Source organism: Hipposideros armiger, unplaced genomic scaffold (assembly GCF_001890085.2).
Source record: "Hipposideros armiger isolate ML-2016 unplaced genomic scaffold, ASM189008v1 scaffold_724, whole genome shotgun sequence".
Classification (NCBI taxonomy): Eukaryota; Metazoa; Chordata; class Mammalia; order Chiroptera; family Hipposideridae; genus Hipposideros; species Hipposideros armiger.
The window spans coordinates 264,941-285,641 of NW_017732074.1; the positions used below are offsets into that span (position 1 = coordinate 264,941).

The 20,701-nt window shown below is 42.6% G+C and overlaps 1 protein-coding gene across 1 annotated transcript in view; it reads left to right on the forward strand.

Annotated features, from left to right (window-relative positions):
• RYR3 (ryanodine receptor 3) overlaps positions 1–20,701 on the forward strand; it is a 358,095-nt gene that overhangs the window by 200,402 nt on the left and 136,992 nt on the right. Inside the window, exons 39-43 of the mRNA XM_019627208.1 lie at positions 6,596–6,869; positions 8,459–8,573; positions 10,228–10,357; positions 11,514–11,617; positions 14,924–15,059. Of these exons, the coding sequence (XP_019482753.1) occupies positions 6,596–6,869; positions 8,459–8,573; positions 10,228–10,357; positions 11,514–11,617; positions 14,924–15,059 (759 nt within the window). The remainder of the gene's footprint in view (positions 1–6,595; positions 6,870–8,458; positions 8,574–10,227; positions 10,358–11,513; positions 11,618–14,923; positions 15,060–20,701) is intronic.

The following is a 20,701-nucleotide window of genomic DNA, read 5'->3' on the forward strand; positions in this document are numbered from 1 at the left end:
CAGCACTCTGTCGCTTACTCCAGTTGCCTCAGCAAAAACCGAGAAGTGGATCTCTCGCAGGACCCGCCTTCTGTGCGTGCTTCTATAGCAGCTTGTTCCCGGAGACCCTGCAGTCTGACCCGTGGCTTTGGGAAAGGACTCAGATATCCTAACCCAGGACTTTCTATCAGTGCGAATATATGTTTCCTATTGCTGCTGTAATAAATTATCACAAACTTTAAAATACGGCCGAGAGGCTCAGTTGGTTAAGAGCTCGCTCAAGAGTGCGAGCCCTGAGCAACAGGGTCACCGGCTCAATTCCCGGCCTGAGCTGAGCTGCCGCTGAGCTGCCAACAGGTGGCAGGATGGCTCAGCTAAAAAAATAAATAAATAAAACATAAAATAACATAAATGTATTATCACCCAGTTCTGGAGGTCACAAATCTCAAATGAGTGGGTTGGTAGCATTGCATTCCTTCTGGAGGCTCATGGGGAAAATCTATTTCTTGCCTTTCCCAGCTTTTAAAGGCCTGCATTCTTTGACAAACGCGCCTTCCAGCAACGGGTATCATTCCCAGCTCTGCTTCTGTCATCGCATGTTCTTCTCTGACCTTGACCCGCCTGCCTCCCTCTTGTAAAGCTCCTTGTGATTACATTGAGTCCACCCCAATAATCCAGGGCAGTCTCCCCCAGTCAAGATCCTTAACTTAATCGCATAAACAGAGTGCCTTTTGCCATATAAGGTTCCCTGATATTCACAGGTTCAGAGAATTAGAAGGTGAACTTCTTTGGGGAGCTATTATTCAGCCTACCACAGGCAGGAAGAAAGCAGAGGTCAAAATACACTTGTTCTTTTCACTTGAAAATGATCTACCACCTGTTAATGCCTCCAGAGCATTCACAGCATACCACAAGCTGACTTTTTAATCACCTAGAATTTAAAAATAAGTGTACGTAATTTAGATGCACATAATCATTTTTCTTTTGCAATTGTAAGCGTGAGCATTGTCAATTGCTTTCCAAGTTCAAGCTAGGTATAGTACAGTTTTGTTTGCTCCCTCTCCTCGATGTAATCAAAAGGCTTTTCCTTCCAAACCGAGCCAGATTTAAGAGCACACTCAAAGAAATGTAACACCAGCATCAGTTTGCAATTTGTCAACTGCAGGGATCTGCTTTGCCAGCGGCCAACATCTGCTCTTTGATAATAAGTATGCACTCCATTGCATGATGGCCGCTTGGACTCAGATCTAAATTTAGAGATAGAAAAGAAAGATTCTTTCCAGACCCTTGCAGCCTAAAAATTTAAACCTACACCATGAGAATAAATGACCGTTCTCTTATTGTAGTTGGCATTGCAATGCTGGTCATTTGACCATTTAAAAAAAAAAGTTATACCAAATACGGTGGGTGACTCTAGAGAATGTTCTTGTAAGGTTCACAGAATGATGGATCCTGAGGTCCAGTAGCAGGTTACAAAATGGCAAGTGGGAGAAAGTAAACAACTTAACAAATAATACCTGATGTATTAAGGCTAGGTCTAATTTAAAGGCTCTCTATCCCTTTCTTCTTCTGTGGAATGCCTGACTAGTCCAGAAATCACGTTGTGAAGTAGCTATTTTTCTTTTAAAGTATCTTTCAGGCCTCAAGACTTCCTAAATAATACAATGCCTTAGAAATATTTCCATTCTGAATTAACCTGGACAATCATTTAAAATGCCGTTTCTAGATCATATATTTGATATAATTGCCTAAATGTGACTCTCCCTAATTACACAAATTGCAAAAGTGGAGTGAGCCAGAATGTTAATAATTTCATAAATGAAACCATTTATATTTGTCAAGGAAACCACATGACTAGCTTCCCTAAGGCATTCTGTTTCATAGGATTGATTTTATATCTCAGCAGAAAAGAAGTGTTTGGTTACACATATTTCTTTCTTACTTTTTCCTTTTGGAAAAGAACACTATAGCTTTTTAAACATCACATGAGCTGAACTATCTTGTGCACTTGACAAGGCCTTCATGAAACAGGTACATCAGTGGGTAGAAATCCTAGAGCTGCAGCAAAGACTGCGGAATCAACTTCATTACATTTGGTAGAGGCTTTAAGTGGAGAATTTAGGCACATGAGTGTGTGTGTGTGTGTGTGTGTGTGTGTGAGAGAGAGAGAGAGAGAGAGAGAGAGAGAGAGAGAGAGAGAGAGAGAAAACATACATTATGACAAATGTAGATTTAAGCTCTCCACCTCACCCTTACCTTTCTCCTGGAGTCTGTCCCCTTCAGGGGTCATGCTTCCTAAGTGTCTTGTTTGTTGGTTGATTGCTTTGACTTTTTTTAGTGATTAAAGGGCAGCATTTCCAAAGATGAATTTAGAAAAGTAGCAGAAATGAAATCATAATTTAGTTGTAACTGTTCTTAATATAGCTGTATCTCTTTGGTTAACAAAGAGGTTCAAATTCATCTTGAGAACTGACTGACTCCCTTTGCTGTCGAAATGGTCAGCATTTCCCCACTGATACCAGAAAAAACTAAAAGCATTTACTACAGGGACTACTTGTGTGAGCCATCTCTTAAAGGCAAATGGCATTCCAAGTTAGTCATAGCCAAGAGCAGTCTTTTCTACCAGACCCTTTCATCGTCCTTCTTAACTTCGTGATAGAGCTTTTCCTTCCCTGCTTCTTTAGTCTCCATGTAATGTGGGCCTATTCCAGAAATAAAGAACTTTAGATAAAGGACCCATTGGGGGGAAAAAAACGAGAGAGGAAGATCTTATCATTTCTCTTCTCAATTTCTTTTTAATACATTACTGTAGACGTTGTACCTTCTAATGAATTGTATTGTTTCCTAAATATCTTGGGAAAGGCAGTTTTACCCATTATTTTTTATACTCTATTTCTCATTAAATGCTCCACATGTATGTATTTGCTTTCCCCAACTAGTGCTGTGCATAATAATTGTGCCTTGAAATAGTTTCATTTAGGGTACTTAACCCAACACTGGGCACTTAACAGAAAACAATGTTTGATTCATAAACTATTTAGGAGGGACACAACTGGAGGTACGAGGTATGATCAAACAACATGGTGAATGTATAAGTTAAAAAGAAAATTTTTTACAGTAAAAGACACATTGCCATTAGTCCCCCTCAAAATACTCCCCCTTGCTTCGAACACACTTGTCCCATAGTTCTTGCCACTTTTTGAAGCAGTTCTGGAAGTCTTCTTTTGTGAGTGTCTTTAGTTCTGCTAAATCCATTGGTGTATCTTGCTTGTTGAATGGATCTTTTACCTATGAATGTTTTTGTAATATTATGCATTTGGGAAATTATTGGTTCACCAAGTTATGCAGAGCTTCCAAATGTTGACATCTTTAATTATAAAACTTTTTAAAATCACATTTGTTAATATCAACAATTTAATAAGAAAATTTTTTAAGTATTGGGAAGCTGTCAAACTCATAGTGGCAGATAAACTTTTTCCAAAATTCTAGTTTTCACTTGAAAGCTCAAATTATATTATGACCACAGATGCTATTGGTTGTTTTCCTTGAAATGACAGGCTTCCTTCTTTCATTTTTAAGGAAACGTCTGTCATTTACCCAAGATTGCTTAACCTAGTTTGTCTGTGGTTCTTTGAATTAAAACTGGTATTCCATGAAATAAGCTCACAGCTCAATCACACAAGTGCTTTTCCTCAAGAAAACCACTGTCCTTTGACACACAGCAGGAGTGCTTTAAGCATATTTCTCATTTTGTCTCACAGGGTATTAAAAAGGTGTATACTCAAAGGGCCAGCCAAGTGGCTCAGTTGGTTAAGAGCTTGCTCAAGAGTTTGAGCTCTGAGCAACAGCGATTCGATTCCCGGCCCAAGCTGAGCAGCCTCTGAGCTGCCAAGAGGTGGCAGGATGGCTGAGCTTTAAAAAAAAAAAAATGTATACTCAAGAGTTTATTATTAATAAAATTAATAATGTTTATATTTCATTGAGAACATTCTTATGTGAAACTGGGCATTTTCCTGGGGATGTTGCAGTGACAAGCAGAGTTCGGCACCACCGACTTGATGTTTCATGCTAAGGCACCAGCAATTTTACCCACCATTGCTTTTGCACCGTTAGTGCAGCTACCAACACAATGAAAAAAGCAAATAACATCTTAGCATTGTTATGAAAATACATTTGGCCTTGAGAACTGCCTAAAGGATCTTGGGAACCCCAAGGGCCTGTGGACCACCCTTTTTATAACTACTGGTATAGATAATATAGTAGTTAACCTTTATAAAGTCCTCAATATGTGCCAGACATGGTTATATGCATTAATTATTTTAATCGTCAGATGCACAGGATATACAGAGAGCCTCTGACCTTCTAGAACATGTGTTTTTTTAGCCCCTTGACTCTGGTACCTTTATGTTGCTCTGCCACTGTTTCATGGAAGCTAATTAAAATCTGAGGCATTTTCAGTGGCATGGCTGTCACGGGTAAAGCTTCATTTTCTCAGTTCAGTCTAGGTTTGCTTGGTGGGTGCTAGGTCTCTGGCGTATGTCCAGCCACAAAATACACTGTGCTTTTCAGGGCTCTTGAGAATGTTTCTTCCCCTCCCCACAGTTTTCTTCTCATTTCTTTCTAATTCTTTCTCTCACTTTCTGGAGCTCAGTCTCATATTTGGAAACCCTAATCAATAAGAATGACCTTAAATGTCATGCCTTCCATCGAATTGTATCTGTCCATCAATAACACAGCGATGATAAGTCTTGCTTTTTCTGTCGTGACCTTGGGGTCACATTTTTTTAACTGAGCTTTAGCTTGGTCACACACACACATTTCTTTATCTCACTCTCTTATTTTTCCCTTGAAGGCTAGTCTGGGCAAAGAACTCGGGGGTTGTTTCCTGCTGCGTCCTTCCAGGCTAAAGGGCCATGTTCTGTCCCATTTGCCCTCAAGCGAGATGTTTTGCTGTAAATGTTCCACTAGACTATAAATGTTGACTTGGATTTTTAAATCATTGTGAGGCTAAGCGCTCACCCAGACCCTGAATTCATCTGAAAGTCAGGTTACGGAAATGCTAATATTCACTTGGTTTCGTTATGACTCTGTAAAATTCCCTGTTAAAAAGAAGATGGACTTTGAGCTGACTAACAATTCTGATCGTTGCCTTTCATGCGTGGCAAGGACTGTAATGATGTGTATAATCTCTGCAGAGAATTTGCTTGGTATTGGTAAGAACTGTAAATTTTTTTCAGCTCAAAATACAGGCTAAAGAGGGAATTATACTTACAGGACTAGAAAAACTTAGGTGGGGTCCAAGAATGTCTCTGTTTTTGCCTTGCTTTCGTTCCTTACTGAGAATAGTAAGTAGGAGACATAGGAACTTCTACATTTGGCTGCTGAGGAAACAGGTTCCTGAGAAGAGCTCAGTCTAGCCCATAAATAACTTCTCCCCCCACCAGAAGGTTAAGATATTATCTAACCTAACAGCTATTAGTCAGCAATGCCTGCCTAGTGAGATCTCTTAGGAATATATTTTAATGGAGCTTCTCTCTGCCTTCGGTATCCTTTTTTAAGTTTTTTGGCTAATGTCTCCCATCTGAACCTAAAATACCCACAGGGTTGATAGACACAGCAGTAAATCAAATGAATCCTTTATCTCTAGATCTCTTCTGGAGTTCTATTTTTATGTCCTTAGGAGGAGCCAGGACTGAATGATGTAGAGCAGACATGCGCCATATATAGTATAGGAAGGTAGAACACTCAATTTTTAGAGATGGCACAGATGACCAAAGACACCCATCTGAGTTCACTCCCAGTCCTTTCTCTGATGGACTCTATGACCTTCATTGTCCCCTGAGCTCTGTGTTTATCACCAGGTCTGAATTAAGGATCTTGGTGCCAGCCATACCTTACAGGAAGGTGATAGGCAGAGCCAGACTTGGATGCAATTATAATTTAAAAGCAGCATATCTCACCTCTGTCCTGGCACCTTCTGGAACTGTGCATGGCATGAGGCGGGGTGAGCAGTGCCTCCCCAGCCATGCTGGCAGGGTCCCCTTCTGCTCTGTCCTCCTGCTCAGGTCTCCCTTCTGCTCATCCTCTCACACCACTGCCAGTGAGCACTGTTCAGGGCTGTTGAGTCTAACCCCTTGAAAGTCCCATAACGGGTTCGAGTGCCACTGGCGATCTTTACTGATAACAGCCAGTGGTATTTCTGTGCAACCAGTATGAGCCCTGAGAAATTCTGAATTCAAAGTCACACTGATTTTCCTCTCTCAGTGCTTGTGAAGATAGTCCATGGTGCAGTGCCAGCTGGCTCCTGCCAGAGATCCAGGCAACACAGTTCAGTGCTTGGGGGTCAGGTGTCCCACTGCAAAGCCTTGGGACCTAATAGGATGTTCATAGTCCACTTCACTCCATGTGCTATTCTTGTCCTGTATTATGGTTCACATATGTGTCTTTTGATAATATATTCTACTGGTCTGCATGCCATACCCCATCCTTAAAAAAAATAATTTTTTAGCCCAGATCAACCGACAGTGTGCATTATCATTGAATGAAGTAGCTGAGTCACTTAGCTCCCCCTGAGCCGGGATGGCCACCAAACTGGTCCTTCCTGTTGTCTCTCTAGCGACACTGAAGGAGCTCATCTCACAGACGATGATCCGCTGGGCCCAAGAGGACCAGATCCAGGACGCAGAACTAGTCCGGATGATGTTCAGCCTCCTCCGGAGACAGTACGACAGCATCGGGGAGCTGCTGCAGGCGCTGCGGAAGACCTACACCATCAGCCAGGCCTCCGTGGGCGACACCATCAACCTGCTGGCTGCCCTGGGCCAGATTCGCTGCCTGCTCAGTGTCAGGATGGGCAAAGAAGAGGAGATGCTCATGATCAATGGGCTGGGGTAGGCCATTCACAGTTATGTGCACGGCTGTCTGTCAGAAGGGCCTCAAGTGGGGAAACGGGCTTACCCTGCTGAGTGGGTGTTCCAGGATCGCATTGTGTACAGTCTGTGTGCCCCTCCTGTGGGCACGCCCTTGCCACAGCAGTTCACTGTTGATAACCTGAGAGGCCATACCTGCTAATCAGGGTGAAGGGACATTACCAGAACAAGTGGGGAGGATTCTTGGGAAAAAAAACCAGTAATTTAGCGTGAATCTGATGAAAACAGCCTCTGGGAGGCAATGAAAAAATTCAGAGCAAGGGACAGTGTGTTCACCCCAACACGAGAGAAAACTTATGAGCATTCCTGCTTTTGACTGGAAATCTTCTGAAAATTCCGTCTGCAAAATTACTGCCTGCTCCCTCCCTTTTCTCAGCACTATCCTAGAGGGTCATTTCTGTCAGTTCTGAGGCACCTTTACCCATAACAGTAGCTTGCGTCTCTTCCTTAGAAGCCATGTTATCAAAAAGAAGGCATTTTAGACATCAGAAAGATTTCTTTTAATTAGGTATTGTAACACTTCCATTTTGCAGATGGGAAAACTGAGGCTCCAAAAGGTTCACTGAGCAACCCACAGTTTTACTTGATTAAAATGAAAAACTAGAACTGCAGCCTCCCTGCTGCCGCATGTTCCATCCCACTACCCTTGAGCCAGCAAATTAAATGAGCATCTGTCACCGAGGTCCAGAACAGGGACCTTGAAGACACCCAGGTCGGGTGGGGGTGGGGGGTGCACACATTCCTCCAATTCATTTCCATAGGGGAATCTTATAATGGAAATAAAGAGATTTTTATGGGAAGAGAAAACAGCAGCCAAGTTAGCCTCCCCCTCAGCCCTCGCAGTAGACATGGCAGCAGTGAAACCTGGTGGCATCTCCTCTTGGCAGCTGCGACACTCGGGGGCAGGGATGTGGTAGGGGTGGGCAGAGAGTGACCACACTGCCAGCTGTCACACAGCCCCGTTATGGGCTGCTTCTGTCGGTGGATTTGCCTGCAGCTTTTGTTTGTACTGAATGACTTAAAAACATACTTCTTTTTTCATTTTGTTGATGACTTTATTGGTTGGGGACTGCTGTCCCCAAACATCATTAGTACCTAATGTACAATTGCCGTAGGAAAAGGATACAGCCTTATCACTAAGAAAACTGAAGTACACAGAGACAGAGATAGAAGGCGAGAAAAGAAAAAAAATAAATAAAGGAAGACCCTGAGTACCTGGAGGAAGAGAAATCCGGTGATTTGGGCTGCCTTCAAACTATTGCAAGTAAAAGGACCAAGGGGCAACCGTTTAATGACATTACAAGGAAATTTTTCCAAGACAGAAAGCATGTACTTAGTAGAAATAAAAGAGCCCAGAATATTCCTACCAGCTAAAAAAGGCACTCTGCATATGTTCCAACTGACCTAGTGCCGTCTTATTATCTTTTCAGCCTGTCACAGTTACATTACTTCACCCTTAGTGTGTGTGTGCATTTGTGTGTCCTCATCCCTGCATTTCCATAGCCTTGAAATAAGGAAGTGCTGAAGTCTCTCTCCGATCCTTACCCTAGAGACATAATGAACAACAAGGTGTTTTACCAGCACCCCAACCTCATGCGAGTCCTCGGCATGCACGAGACAGTGATGGAGGTGATGGTGAACGTGTTGGGCGCAGAGAAATCTCAGGTAATGCTACAAGGAGAACTTAGCCAGATCTCAACCCCTGGGCAGGAACACTGGAGGCGACCTGTCTACAGCCACATGGCTGGTGTCCATTGCCTCAGCTACTCTTCCCAGGGAAGGGGAGGGACGGGACGCGCACAGTTCCAGGGAGGAGCCGAGAGGTGGGATGAGACGTGTGAGGAGAGAAGCTCAGAGGCTTTTCTGTCTTATTCCACTGTGCTGTTCGGCTGCTGCGTTTGCCGTACTCTGCAGCCCTGCTCCTTCCCAGTGGGTATTCCTCTGGGTTCCACTCAGGAGCCTGGTGTGTTTTGTGCTGCGTCAGGAGAAGGCTGTTTTAAAAGAAAACAAGATCTTAATAATGATCCTGGCAGAGTTCCCTCGGGAGCGTGCGTGTTTCCTGTGTGAGCCAAGCTCCTGATGATGTCCTTGCAAGCCCGCCACCCCACCCCCCTGTAAGGTGCCTGCTGCTAGGGCGAGCTCCTCCTGGCAAGGGGAAAGGATTAGGGATAGGGCCCAACTTGGTATTTAGCCCAACTTGCCTGAAGTCCTCCTCAGAATCAGATAGCTTGTAAAGGCAGTAGATGGGGTATGTTTTCACATATTGAAAATTCCAGAGTGCCTGGGTCCTAAGAAAGCATTGCCACCAGCATTGACAGCTGGGGGTATGAAGGAAGACTGGAAGCCAAGCTCACATTCTTTCTCCCTTGATTTCTTCTGATCTCCTGGGAAAGTGGACTCTCTCCAGAAGATCCCTGAGCAAATGTCTGGATGCCTCAGCAGGCACGTAGACGCTAGGTTTCAGAATTTTACTTCTTCAAGCACCCCTCATGATTCCAACAGGGGAAATCAAGGGCCTTCTAGGATCCTGAGCAAAGCAAACAACAACTGGCACCATTTATTGAACATGATTGGATCAAAAATAAGACGTGGCCAGGCCCTGGAGATGCTAATTGCTTTGTTAAGCAGACAAGTCAAACACAGAAAACAGTATAATACATTGGGTTGTCGGACAAGTCATGACGCAGTTTTGCAATGAAAACATAGAAAAAATGCGTCATGACTTTTCTGACAGCCCAGTAAGATGGCATCTCAGTACTAACTTGTATGAAGCAGATCACAAGTGCTGCAGGAGCCCATAGGAGAGCAGTTATCAAGAACAGAAGGCATTGGGGGAGGCTCACAGCCCAGGAGCGTGATGCTCTTGAGGCTTTTACAACTGTAGGGGCCAGCCTTGACCCGGAGCACTCAGGTTTGGTACACTGCCGGGCCTCGGCTCTGATCACCCAGCTCCCTCCTGAAGTTTTCCATCAGAGTTCTGTCCACTCCCCTGCTAGTTAGAAACAATAGTCTGGTGCAGGGTCGTGCAATTTCACGTGACATCTGAGGGTGACTGGGATTCTTGTTTGACTTCTATTTCCATGGAAAGGAAGATAGTTCAGGAACTATAATTCACTCTCAATATTTTGGGAAGCCTCTTGTTAGGCGTACGCGCGCTCTCTCTCTCTCCTGTGACTACATCTTGGCACAAACTGGAAGTAAGGAGAAAATATATTTTCCAGACTGTTGGCAGCTTGTAAGACCTCAATTCTTTGAAGTCAGACTTTCCAGAAAGACCTCATGATCGATTCTTTTCCTTGACACTTCCTCCTCCCTACAGATTGCTTTCCCAAAGATGGTTGCTAGCTGTTGCCGCTTCCTTTGCTATTTCTGTCGAATTAGCCGGCAAAATCAGAAGGCCATGTTTGAGCATCTCAGTTACCTGCTGGAGAACAGCAGTGTTGGCCTAGGTATGTCACGTTATAACTTCCATATTTGGGTTCAGAGGTGACACTCCCCCTGCTGACCACTGAGGATATAAAAGGGAGATAAGCCACATGCATACTGTGGGGTTTTCAAAAAATAAAAAGGGCCCCTGCCTGATCTATAAACAAGTGAAAAATGATACTACGTCGCTGCTCTGCTCTCCATCCTAGGGAGAGATGTTGCTACCAGATGACAGATTTGTGTTGGCATAGTCACACAATTTTACCTCGTCTCTCTTGGGACCAAGGAACTCAGGGTTTATAAAATGCCATTTGAAATTGAAGATACAGTGTGGGGATATAGTCCTTCCCAGCCCACTCAGCTGACCAGGGATCATTGCCAATGAGACCAAGGTCATGGATCCAATCTCTCTTTGGCAGGCTAGCTGCAGGTTACATGCCTGTCCCATTAGCCAACCAGCCAGTGCTTTCCATAGATGCGAGGCCGACTGGCCAAGAGCAACTGTGGATAAACAGTGTAAATCCATCACCACCACTAGCAAAGCAACACAACACGTATGCCTTATTCACTGTTCTGAATGTAAATCAAATGAGCTTGTGGAAGACGCAAATACACACATCTATGCACATGAAATCTGAAATCTCAGGTTTCCCATTTATCAAATGCAACCTCAGGCTACCAACCTATTTGCAAAATGCCACCTACCTGAAGTTTTTCTTAATTCTAGCCTAAGAACTAGACAAGGAAAACCAAAAACAACATTGGACCTGATGTCTATATGAGCTAATGCTGTCTGAGATTATTTTTCAATTCTAAGTGGTGCCCCCAGAAATGGGCAAGTCATTTTAGCTTAGTGACAACTGAGCCTGGAGTGATCATCAAATGGGGGCCCCAAGAAGTTTCATGTTAGAAAAGCACTTGAAAATACGTGGTCCCAGCTGGTCCTTTGAACTGATTTTCTAACTTAATCCGTATTCACAATCAATAATGAGTGTGCGGAGGAAGGATAGCAAATAGAGCTGTACTGAAATTGCGCGGGGCAGTTCCCTTAGAGAGCAGCGATGTGACACAGGTTTAGTGTGTTTGCTGCCCTCTTTTGGCCAATTATATGCACTGCAACATCAGCTCAGCGAGAGGTGGTCTCTTTGCCCCTTCCTCACTCCTTTCCTCTTTCTTCAGCCTCCCCATCGATGAGGGGATCCACTCCGCTGGATGTGGCAGCTTCCTCCGTGATGGACAACAATGAGTTAGCGCTGGGCTTAGAGGAGCCAGACCTCGAGAAGGTAACTGGCCCTGGGGAGGCAGTGTGCCTGCTTTTTCCTGCTTGTGGTGCAGCCCAGCCAAGCAAAGGCAGAGCAAAGGCTGGGCTCCCATCAGAACCTCTTCCACACACGATGGAAATGTGGTAGAATGTGAGTAACTGGCATCCACACGATAATTAGAACCAGAGCATCTCCCAAGGGTATGTGGACATTCGTGTATGTGGAGGCCCACATTCACTGGTCTACATGGAACGTTACCAGACACACCTGTGGTTCCTAATAACTTCTGGGTCATCAGATGTAGAAGTTCACACACTAAAGAAAGAGACATGACAGAAAGCTGTAGAACCAGTATAAAGTAAAGGATGCCCACACATGTCCTGTCCATGTACAAACGAGACAAAGCTGAGCTGCCCACGCTGGGGCTGTGAACTGCAGGCCCAGTGGGGGCTGATGCACCTGGCCTTTCTCTATCCCATCCTGGGACTGTGTCCTTGACCCAATAGCTCACAAGAGAGACAGTGCACTTTCTGAGGGTGGAGAAGAGCATTCTAATGAGGGGGAGGAGGACAAGTCCAAGGTCATCCAGTGTGTAGTGGGTTTGAGAGCGCATGAGAGAGAAGGCCCTAACCCTGGCCTGGGGTCAGGAAGGTCACTGAGAGAAGCGATGAGCTGAGGGGTGAGCAGATGCTAATCAGCCCCATTGTTGGGAAGTGCATGCCGGGAATGTTTGAGATTCAGAGAGGAGAGCATGGTGTGCTTGAGAATCAGAAATGTGGGGATGACTAGAGCACAGAGTGCTTGGGGGAAGTGTGAGAAATGAGGTGTATTTGTAAGGAAATGGACATTGTGCTACCATTACTATTAATAATAGAATAATACACCTACAGATTCCTACAGAATCACTATGCACCAGGCCCCCCTCTGAATTAACTCACGTGACCCTCAGAACACGCCTTTTTGTTATTGTCCTCAGCTATAAGAGAGGAAACTGAGGCACAGAGAGATTAGGTAACATCTTCAGTGTTGTGGGGTTTGTGAGTGACAGGGGCAGGGTTTGAGAGTTTGGCCCCAGAAGCCGTGCCCTTAGCTGTTCTGTTATAGGACCTCACTGTAGAGCCAAGAGCAATAGAAACCATTGGAGGAACACGATGTGCAGTTTAGAAATCACAACCTGGTTTCAGTGAGAAGAACTGATTGGAACAGAAACAAGATGGCCTCCCCATACACACACAGACTCAAATGCTATGCCACCAGCCGCACACTGTAACATAGTGGTTCCACAAATGCCATGTGCATTCCTGGTTTCTGCTACTGTGGGACAGACTTCCATTAAACTCTATTATTCATGCATTTAAACAGAAATAAATTACACGGGGTTCTAGGTGGTGAAATGACAACTGATGCTGCTATGAAAAAAGTAGCCAGTGGTTCTCTTACAACCGGACAGTGGCACGAGACTTAGTATTCAGCACCCCATCCTTAGTCACAGTCCATCTTTTCAAATGACACCGCTCGACAAAGACCCCGAGCATCCCTTGGAAGATGTAAGACATGACAAGTGGAGGCCAGGAGGCTAAGCGGGGAGAAGCAGGGACTCAGGGAAATCTGTAAAGGGGGATGATGAGGTTTGCTGCCCCCTTTCCAAGTGGTTCTGGCAACTCAACACAGTGCACAGACTTTATTCAGGCCCGTGTCAGGAAATCACCCAAGTTTCGTTCCTGAAGAGAAAGAGAAAGGACCAGTAAATGCTTCAGGTCCTCCCTCCTATTGATCAAAATGGAAATTAGGTCCTTTAAGACCAAAAAACAATCCTACCCTCCTCCTTCCCCTCCCCGTCGCCTCACACACACACACACACAGAGACACACGGGTATTTATCTTAGTGGCTAGTGAAATGCTCTATACCTGTAGCCCTGACAGCTCTGCCTAATCCTTGCCTTTACTAATGTTTCTCCTGCCATTTTTAAAGGTCAAATTAAATCTAAACTCCCAACAGAACAGTATCCTTACTGGTTTAATAAGGAAAAAGTGTGATGGTGGTTCATTACGAAGTTTTGACTTAGACTCATTATTCTTGCAAAATGACTTGAGTATGTAACATCAGCAAATAAATACATGATTCATTTGGCAAACAGTTATTGAGCACCTAATATGCACCAACCAGGCCCTGGGGATTAAAAAATTAAAAAACACCATTCCTGACTATGAGTCTTTTGCAGCCTAGGGGATTCTTCTCTCCCCCTGTAGATATAAAATTAGAATAACATCTGTATTTCAAGCAACTGTATTTCAAGCAATGATCTAATTGCCAGGCTTTTGCCTGACACCTTCCAAAACATAGACAGATTCTAAAAACTTCCACGCGATCACAGAGCTAAGCTCTTGTGACAAGTGTCTGGTAACCTGGAAGCAAAGAGAGCACTACCAATCCTAGTCCTTAACTGGCCGCGGCCTCTTCACTAGCCACCCCAACCTTAATATCTTGACTTTTCACTTTGGACGACTGTTACAGAACTTGAGTGGGGACCCCTGATGAGTCAAGGGCCCACTGAGAGTCAGCCAACCAGTGACTGAATCTTTGGTCTTGAAATACCATGGCCAAGTGAACATGGCCAGCCTCGATCCACCGTTACCTCCACAGACACACACTCGTCAGGCCTATTTTTATTTTTCATTTTTTATTTATTTGTTTGTTTTTTTTTAATTGGGGAACAGTGTGTTTTTCCAGGACCCATCATCTCCAAGTCAAATAGTTGTCTTCAGTTTAGTTGTGGAGGGCACAACTCAGTAGCCCATAGGGGGATCAAACCGGCAACCTTGGTGTTATGAGCACTGCGCTCTAACCAACTGAGCTAACTAGCCACCCTAGTTAGGTCTGTATGTATGTATGTATGTATGTATGTATGTATTTATTTATTTATTTATTTATCTTTTTATTTATCTTTTTATTTATCTTTTTATTTATCTTTTTATTTATCTATCTATTTATTTATTTATTTATTTATTTATTTATTTATTTATTTATTTATTTATTTTGTTACACCTATTTTTAAATGGCACCTCCCCCTTGCCAGAACTGGGAAAACCAGACAACCAATAGCACATGTATATTCCTATGTAACAGTGACCATCGGTTTTGCTGATTATTTGAAAACAAAAATGCATTGGAGGTTCTCACTTCAAATCTAAGTTATGTACTTTAGAAGTCTTGGACTCTCTCTAGCTTCTAGGAAAACAAAAGTCTGTCAGGCCCCAGGATTTTGCCGGCTTCACAGCTATCTTGTAAAAAAAACTTGGACACAACTTTTGTACTGTTCTTGGCAGGTGGTGACCTACTTGGCAGGCTGTGGGCTACAGAGCTGCCCCATGCTTCTGGCCAAAGGGTACCCTGATGTGGGCTGGAACCCCATTGAAGGGGAGCGTTACCTGTCCTTCCTGAGGTTTGCTGTCTTCGTGAACAGTAAGTGCCAAGTGCCCCATGCCTTCCAGACCTAAGATGGCATAATTGTGGGTACATACAAGGAAAAGGTGACCCTTTGCATTGCTTCCTATCCATAAATATGATAAATTCCACAGGTAGGTGGCAGCTGGTAGAAAAATCTCAGGGAGAATCAGGCCAGACAAGGATCAAGAGGGGTGTCCAGTAAACAGAGTGCTGAGCTCTAGGGCCAGGTTCAGCAAGGAACTCACTGCATAGGCTTGGGCTCATCACCTCTCGGTGCTTCTCCTATTAGTAAAAGATGGGGCTTATTAATATCGTCATCTCACCTGTTTCACAGAGTTAAATGAAGCTGTGCCTCCAGGTGCTTAGACTGCTGGATGGATGGATGGATGGATGGATGGATGGATGGATGGATGGATGGATGGATGAGTGAATGAATGAATAAATAAAAATCAAGAATAATTGAATATCTATAAAAGGTAACTAAACTTCCTTAAGAAAAAAAAAATGCTATAGCAACCCTAAATGTTGTTATTCTTTATACAAGTCACTTCCCATTTATAGTGAATTCCAAGTCTACAAAAATTCTATAATTGCCCTAGTATAATGTGCTGAATATACTTTCTTAAAAATGTACCTTGTCTCCCAAGATTCTGTTCTAATACTAATTCACCTGTATTTACGTTATAGTTATGATCTTTCTCCCTTCCCCCAGTTTGAAGTTCCAGACTAATAAATCCAGCTGGGCTGGTCAAGTGAATTCAAAAAGTCATTGCCGCTAATAAGCAATCATGGCAGTTGGTCTAAGTATGACCAACTGAGAATTTACCTCAAAATATATTGACATGATGTGATCATTATATTCCCATCTGCTTCTCTTGTGTTCCCTTTCACCCCCATCCCACCTGCTTACTTTCCTATACTGCAATATACTCTATTTTTAATATTTGAATGATTTTCATTGTCCTTGTTTTTCCCTTTTCCTGCTGGTGTCAGACTTTGAGGTGTCTGTGTTTTGTTCCCCTGGGTGTCATCCAGCCAGGTTCTTAATTACCTGTCTTCTGCTTCCCTTTGTATATTCTTCACTACCCCTATCAATTCATCACCAGCATGGCTAAACTCCATTTCCATTGAGGCCAGTTTCAAGGTATCTTTAATAGTCTGTTCCACCTCCTATCCAAATTATCACATGTCCAAAATTAATGCAGAGTTACTGTGGTAATAAAGAGAATTTTTTTTTTGGAAAGTGCATTTTAAATATTCATCAAGCTCACCAAATTATGTAAATATACTGTATGGCACAAACCAGATCAAGACAGTACCAGTTTATCCATCTTGTTGACCTTTGCAATCAGGATCAAGAACTTTATGAGTCAATTAACGGGACTGCTCCATGGGTTATGAAGGTGAAGGAATCTACCTGCCATGCTCCTATCTAGATTCCTTAAGCTGGTGATGTATGACCATACTTAACTCTCAAACAAAATGTTTAGTCTATCCCCTTTGCTTTCAGGTTCTTTTATGCCCTTTTAACATGCTCTCCACAGTACCTTTCATAATGCAACAAGCTCTAGCAGGTTGGCCAATCAGAAGATACACATGCATTTTAATTTCAAGTTTATCGTGACTCTGTAAAATAGAGACCACATTTGGTTTTGGCAAAGGATGTTAGCTTCTGCTTTCAAAGAATTCACAGTCTAGTAAGTGGAGCAGACAGGGACAGAGGTTATTATAATAAGTGGAGTAAGGCCAGGACAGAAGGTTGGACGGCTTCACAAGTAACAACTCACATCCTGTAGAGATCAGAAAAAGCCTCATGGAGGAAGTGATGTGAGAGATGAGCTTGGTCCAATGTCCAGAGGCAGAGATGCAGGAGAGTTGATCCAGTGGGGCAGCAGCGCAAGCAGTGCCATGAGCTAACGTGTGCTGTGCTCAGGAAACACAGTGGTCTGTTGGTCCGGAGGATAGATATGTGAATGACATTGGTGAGAGATGAGGTTTAAAAGGTAGGTAGGGGACCCTAAATGCCAAGCTGAAAAGCTGAGTCTTGATTCAGTGTGCAGAAAACTGGGGAATCTTTTCTGATGGGAACCACTGGGAACTTCTGTGCCCATTTTAGGATAATGAGCTTCTGAATTATAATAGTGATTGTAGGAACAGAATGGAGGAGATACATCTAAAGGAAATTACAGAGGCAGAATTTATAGATCTAGGTGTTGATGATGATTATGGTGGCTGGGCTTGAGTATGTTGAGAGAAAGTGAAGTCACATTAAAGCTTAGAGAACGAAGGGTAAGGGGAAAAGAAATAAAGATGTGAGAAAGAGAAAATGATTTGAGATGGACAATAATGTACTCGGTATGGTTCAGGCCATGTTGATTTTGCAGTGTGTAGCCCCCAAATGGAGGTGCCCCTAATTGGGATTATAGGATAGAGATCAATCAGCCAGCAGATTGGGACTGAATAGACATGCAGATCATCTGTAATTGAAATGGTGGGAGTAGACTGTCACAGGGAAGAGCAATAAAAAAGAGAGGAGAGGATGAGAAAGAAAACGTTCAAATCACCTAAACAAATAACACCTAAAGAATGAACAAAAGGGCTTAAGTACCACAGAGATTTTGGGCTGGAGAATGGAGTATCTTGGGTTCAAATATAGATCTATCACTTACTAACTTTGTGAATATAGGCAAGTTACTAACACTTTCCTAGTCTCAGTTTTGTTGATATATGTAAAATTGTGCTAACAATAGTACGTACTGCACAGAGTTGTTGCAAGGCTTCAATGAAATAATCTGTTGAAAACCTAGACTAGCACAGTACCAGAAACATGCTATGCCTGCAGTCGTGTTAGTTGTCCTTGTTGTTCATGATCCTTACAAGAGTAGTAAGGCATTTGAAATAGGAAGACCCTAATAAATAGATTCCTTGAAATCTCAAAGCCCTTTAGAAGTCTTCGTGTATAAGAGGTGATTGAGATAACCACTCACACTTACTGAGCATGAACCACATGCCAGTCACTGTTCAAAGCACTTTTAAGTATATTTACCTACTTACATAATAGAAAAATCCAATGAAATAGATACACTTATCTTCCTATTTTATAGAGAAAGTTCCTTGCCCAGAATCACACGGCTCATAGGATTTAAAGCCAGGATTTGAACTGGAGAAATTTGGCTCCAGTGGCCAAACATTAGTCAAACCATTATGCAGTATTGTCTTGGATCACACTGTCTCCCTGCTAAACAAGGAGAAAACAGCATTTCCTCCTTTGAGCTTTTCAAAAGCCTTGGCATTATTACATTGCTGTTCGGTGCTAATGTTTTTTTAAACACACTTTTAAAACCCAAATCAAAAGCTCTTGCTCTACTGGGTTGTCGGAAAAGTCATGATGTATTTTTTCTATGTTTTTCATTGCAAAAATGCATCATGACTTTTCCGACAACCCAATATCAAAATAATAGAATTGGAAATTTATTTCTAACATTTTACTAGTCTTTCTTAATGTTTGTATTAAATCTTCTTAAACAAGATTTGTCTTTAAAAGAACTTCTTAAAGCATATAATTTTCTCCACTTTATTTTTATTAGCTTGCTGGTAGCCTTGGGGTATGTTTAACTCTGAGCGTAATGAAGTAGAGAGGCTCCAATTTACCCAGCAGTTGTAAATTCTATAATCAGTCTAGACACAGATATTTCTGGGTATCTGATTAATCCCTTCTTAATGTAGATTCCAAGAAGGAAAGATTTCTTACCAATCCACAGGAGAAGGGAACAGCTATTCTGTATTCGCTTTGAGTCCTTGGAGTGTTTCAGTGATCTCTTCCCCAGGCTACAAACTTGGTTGTAAAGAACACAATATCTCCTAGCTTTGCTGAATTTCTCCAGAAAGATTTATCATCAGTGACTGTAACTTAGGCATCTATCCTATGACATGTGAAGAGTATATGAGAAGCTGTGAGCAGTGACAAGAGACATGCTCTAGAAGTTCTACCCTGAAGTCACTTATACATGAACAGGAAACAGAGCAAACCTAAGTAGAATTATCAAAAACATACATGGAATAATTACTAAAAATTCTGCAATCAACCACACCTACTTCCATAGTCACACATGTGATACCAAAAATGGTGGTTCTTATTGGAATCTGGTAGTGAATCTAACAATACCAGAGCAAGAAGGCAAATGTTGAATAACATCTTGAAGAAAGAAATGGACATAATTTAACAGTAATGTGGGGAGAGCCTACTGATGGGCCTTTGAGCTGAGAGACATACATTTTTTAGGATATGTCCATTATATCACAGTAAAGCTGGAAAAATTATTTTAGGGTCAAGAGTACAAAGTAGCACATTAGTTTTTAGTACAAAGGGCATAGTTGGTATAGATGCTTAAAAGAATCCGCTGGTTTATTTCTGTTCATGTATTCATGTTTTTAGAGTCAGAAAGGATAGAATAATCATTCCTCAGTGTGATTGATACTGAACATAGGATAGTTTGTTCTCAAATGTGCAATACAATTGGAAAGATTCAGCAAACTTTCAAAAAATTAACCAATGTTAAAAGATTTAAATAGCAGTTTAAGACAGTTATGAACAACATTGCAGTGTTAGAAGACACTTCAGGTTAGGGTGGTGAGAGCGGAAAGTAGAATGTGAGATACATTTGAAATACAGCTAGTGGGAGCTGGGTACTTAACATCTGTGTTACACCTTCTCACGGATTATAAGTCATGTGTGACCTATTCCTTCCCACCTTCTTCATTCTCCCACTGGACCTTCTTGAATCGCTATGGCTGAGAAGGGGAAGGTAATCATCCAGTGGGGACAGGTAAAGGGTTATAGAGACAAAGGCAAGGAAATGTAACTTCACCTGTAAAATCTCAAAGTGAAACAGCATCAAAGCCCAGAAATAGTCAAAACAACACAAGTAATAGAAAATAAGTTACTCGAAGAAGTCAATGGCAAACCAAGGCCCAGAGCACCAAAATTAGGAAATCTGCCTAGGTGAAAGGACGTTTGGCCATGTTCTTTTCATGCTCAGTAAATTGTTCAGCAGTTCTTCTCTATGGCTCCCTGTTGGGCCCCAGCAGCTGGCTGACTGAGCTCAAATGTCCAAAACCCATGGGTACCGGGATTCCTTATGAGTCATTTTATTGATAAGAAAGGACAATGAAGTCTTGATACCTAAATAAAATTGCAGATTCTGGCTGAAACAGCAAAGCAGGGCAAAACCTGCTTCATCAACATTATCCACACAAAACGGCAGTATTATGAGCCTGGTGCTCATCACAAGTTGATTTTTACTTGTGATTTTTACAACTCAATAAGAATGCCTTTATTTAATGGGCAGGCTCTGTTCTATCCAATCATACCTCAGTTCTGATTCCAGACTCCAATATCACCCAAGTTTTATTTCACATATTCATGAAAAACCCATAGGGACCCAAAAATTCTAGAAACATGGACATAAGTGGAGCATGATTCTGGTATTAAATACCGGTCTCCAAAATTCTTGGGTTACTGTGCCAGTCCACGCTGCAAGATATTCATTTAGTCCCCCAATCCCACCTATCAGCTGATCATTTCTCAAATATACATTTCCATTCTTTTCCTCCTCCATAAGCCCCAGACTTGTGTCTCCAGCGGCCTACTTGATATT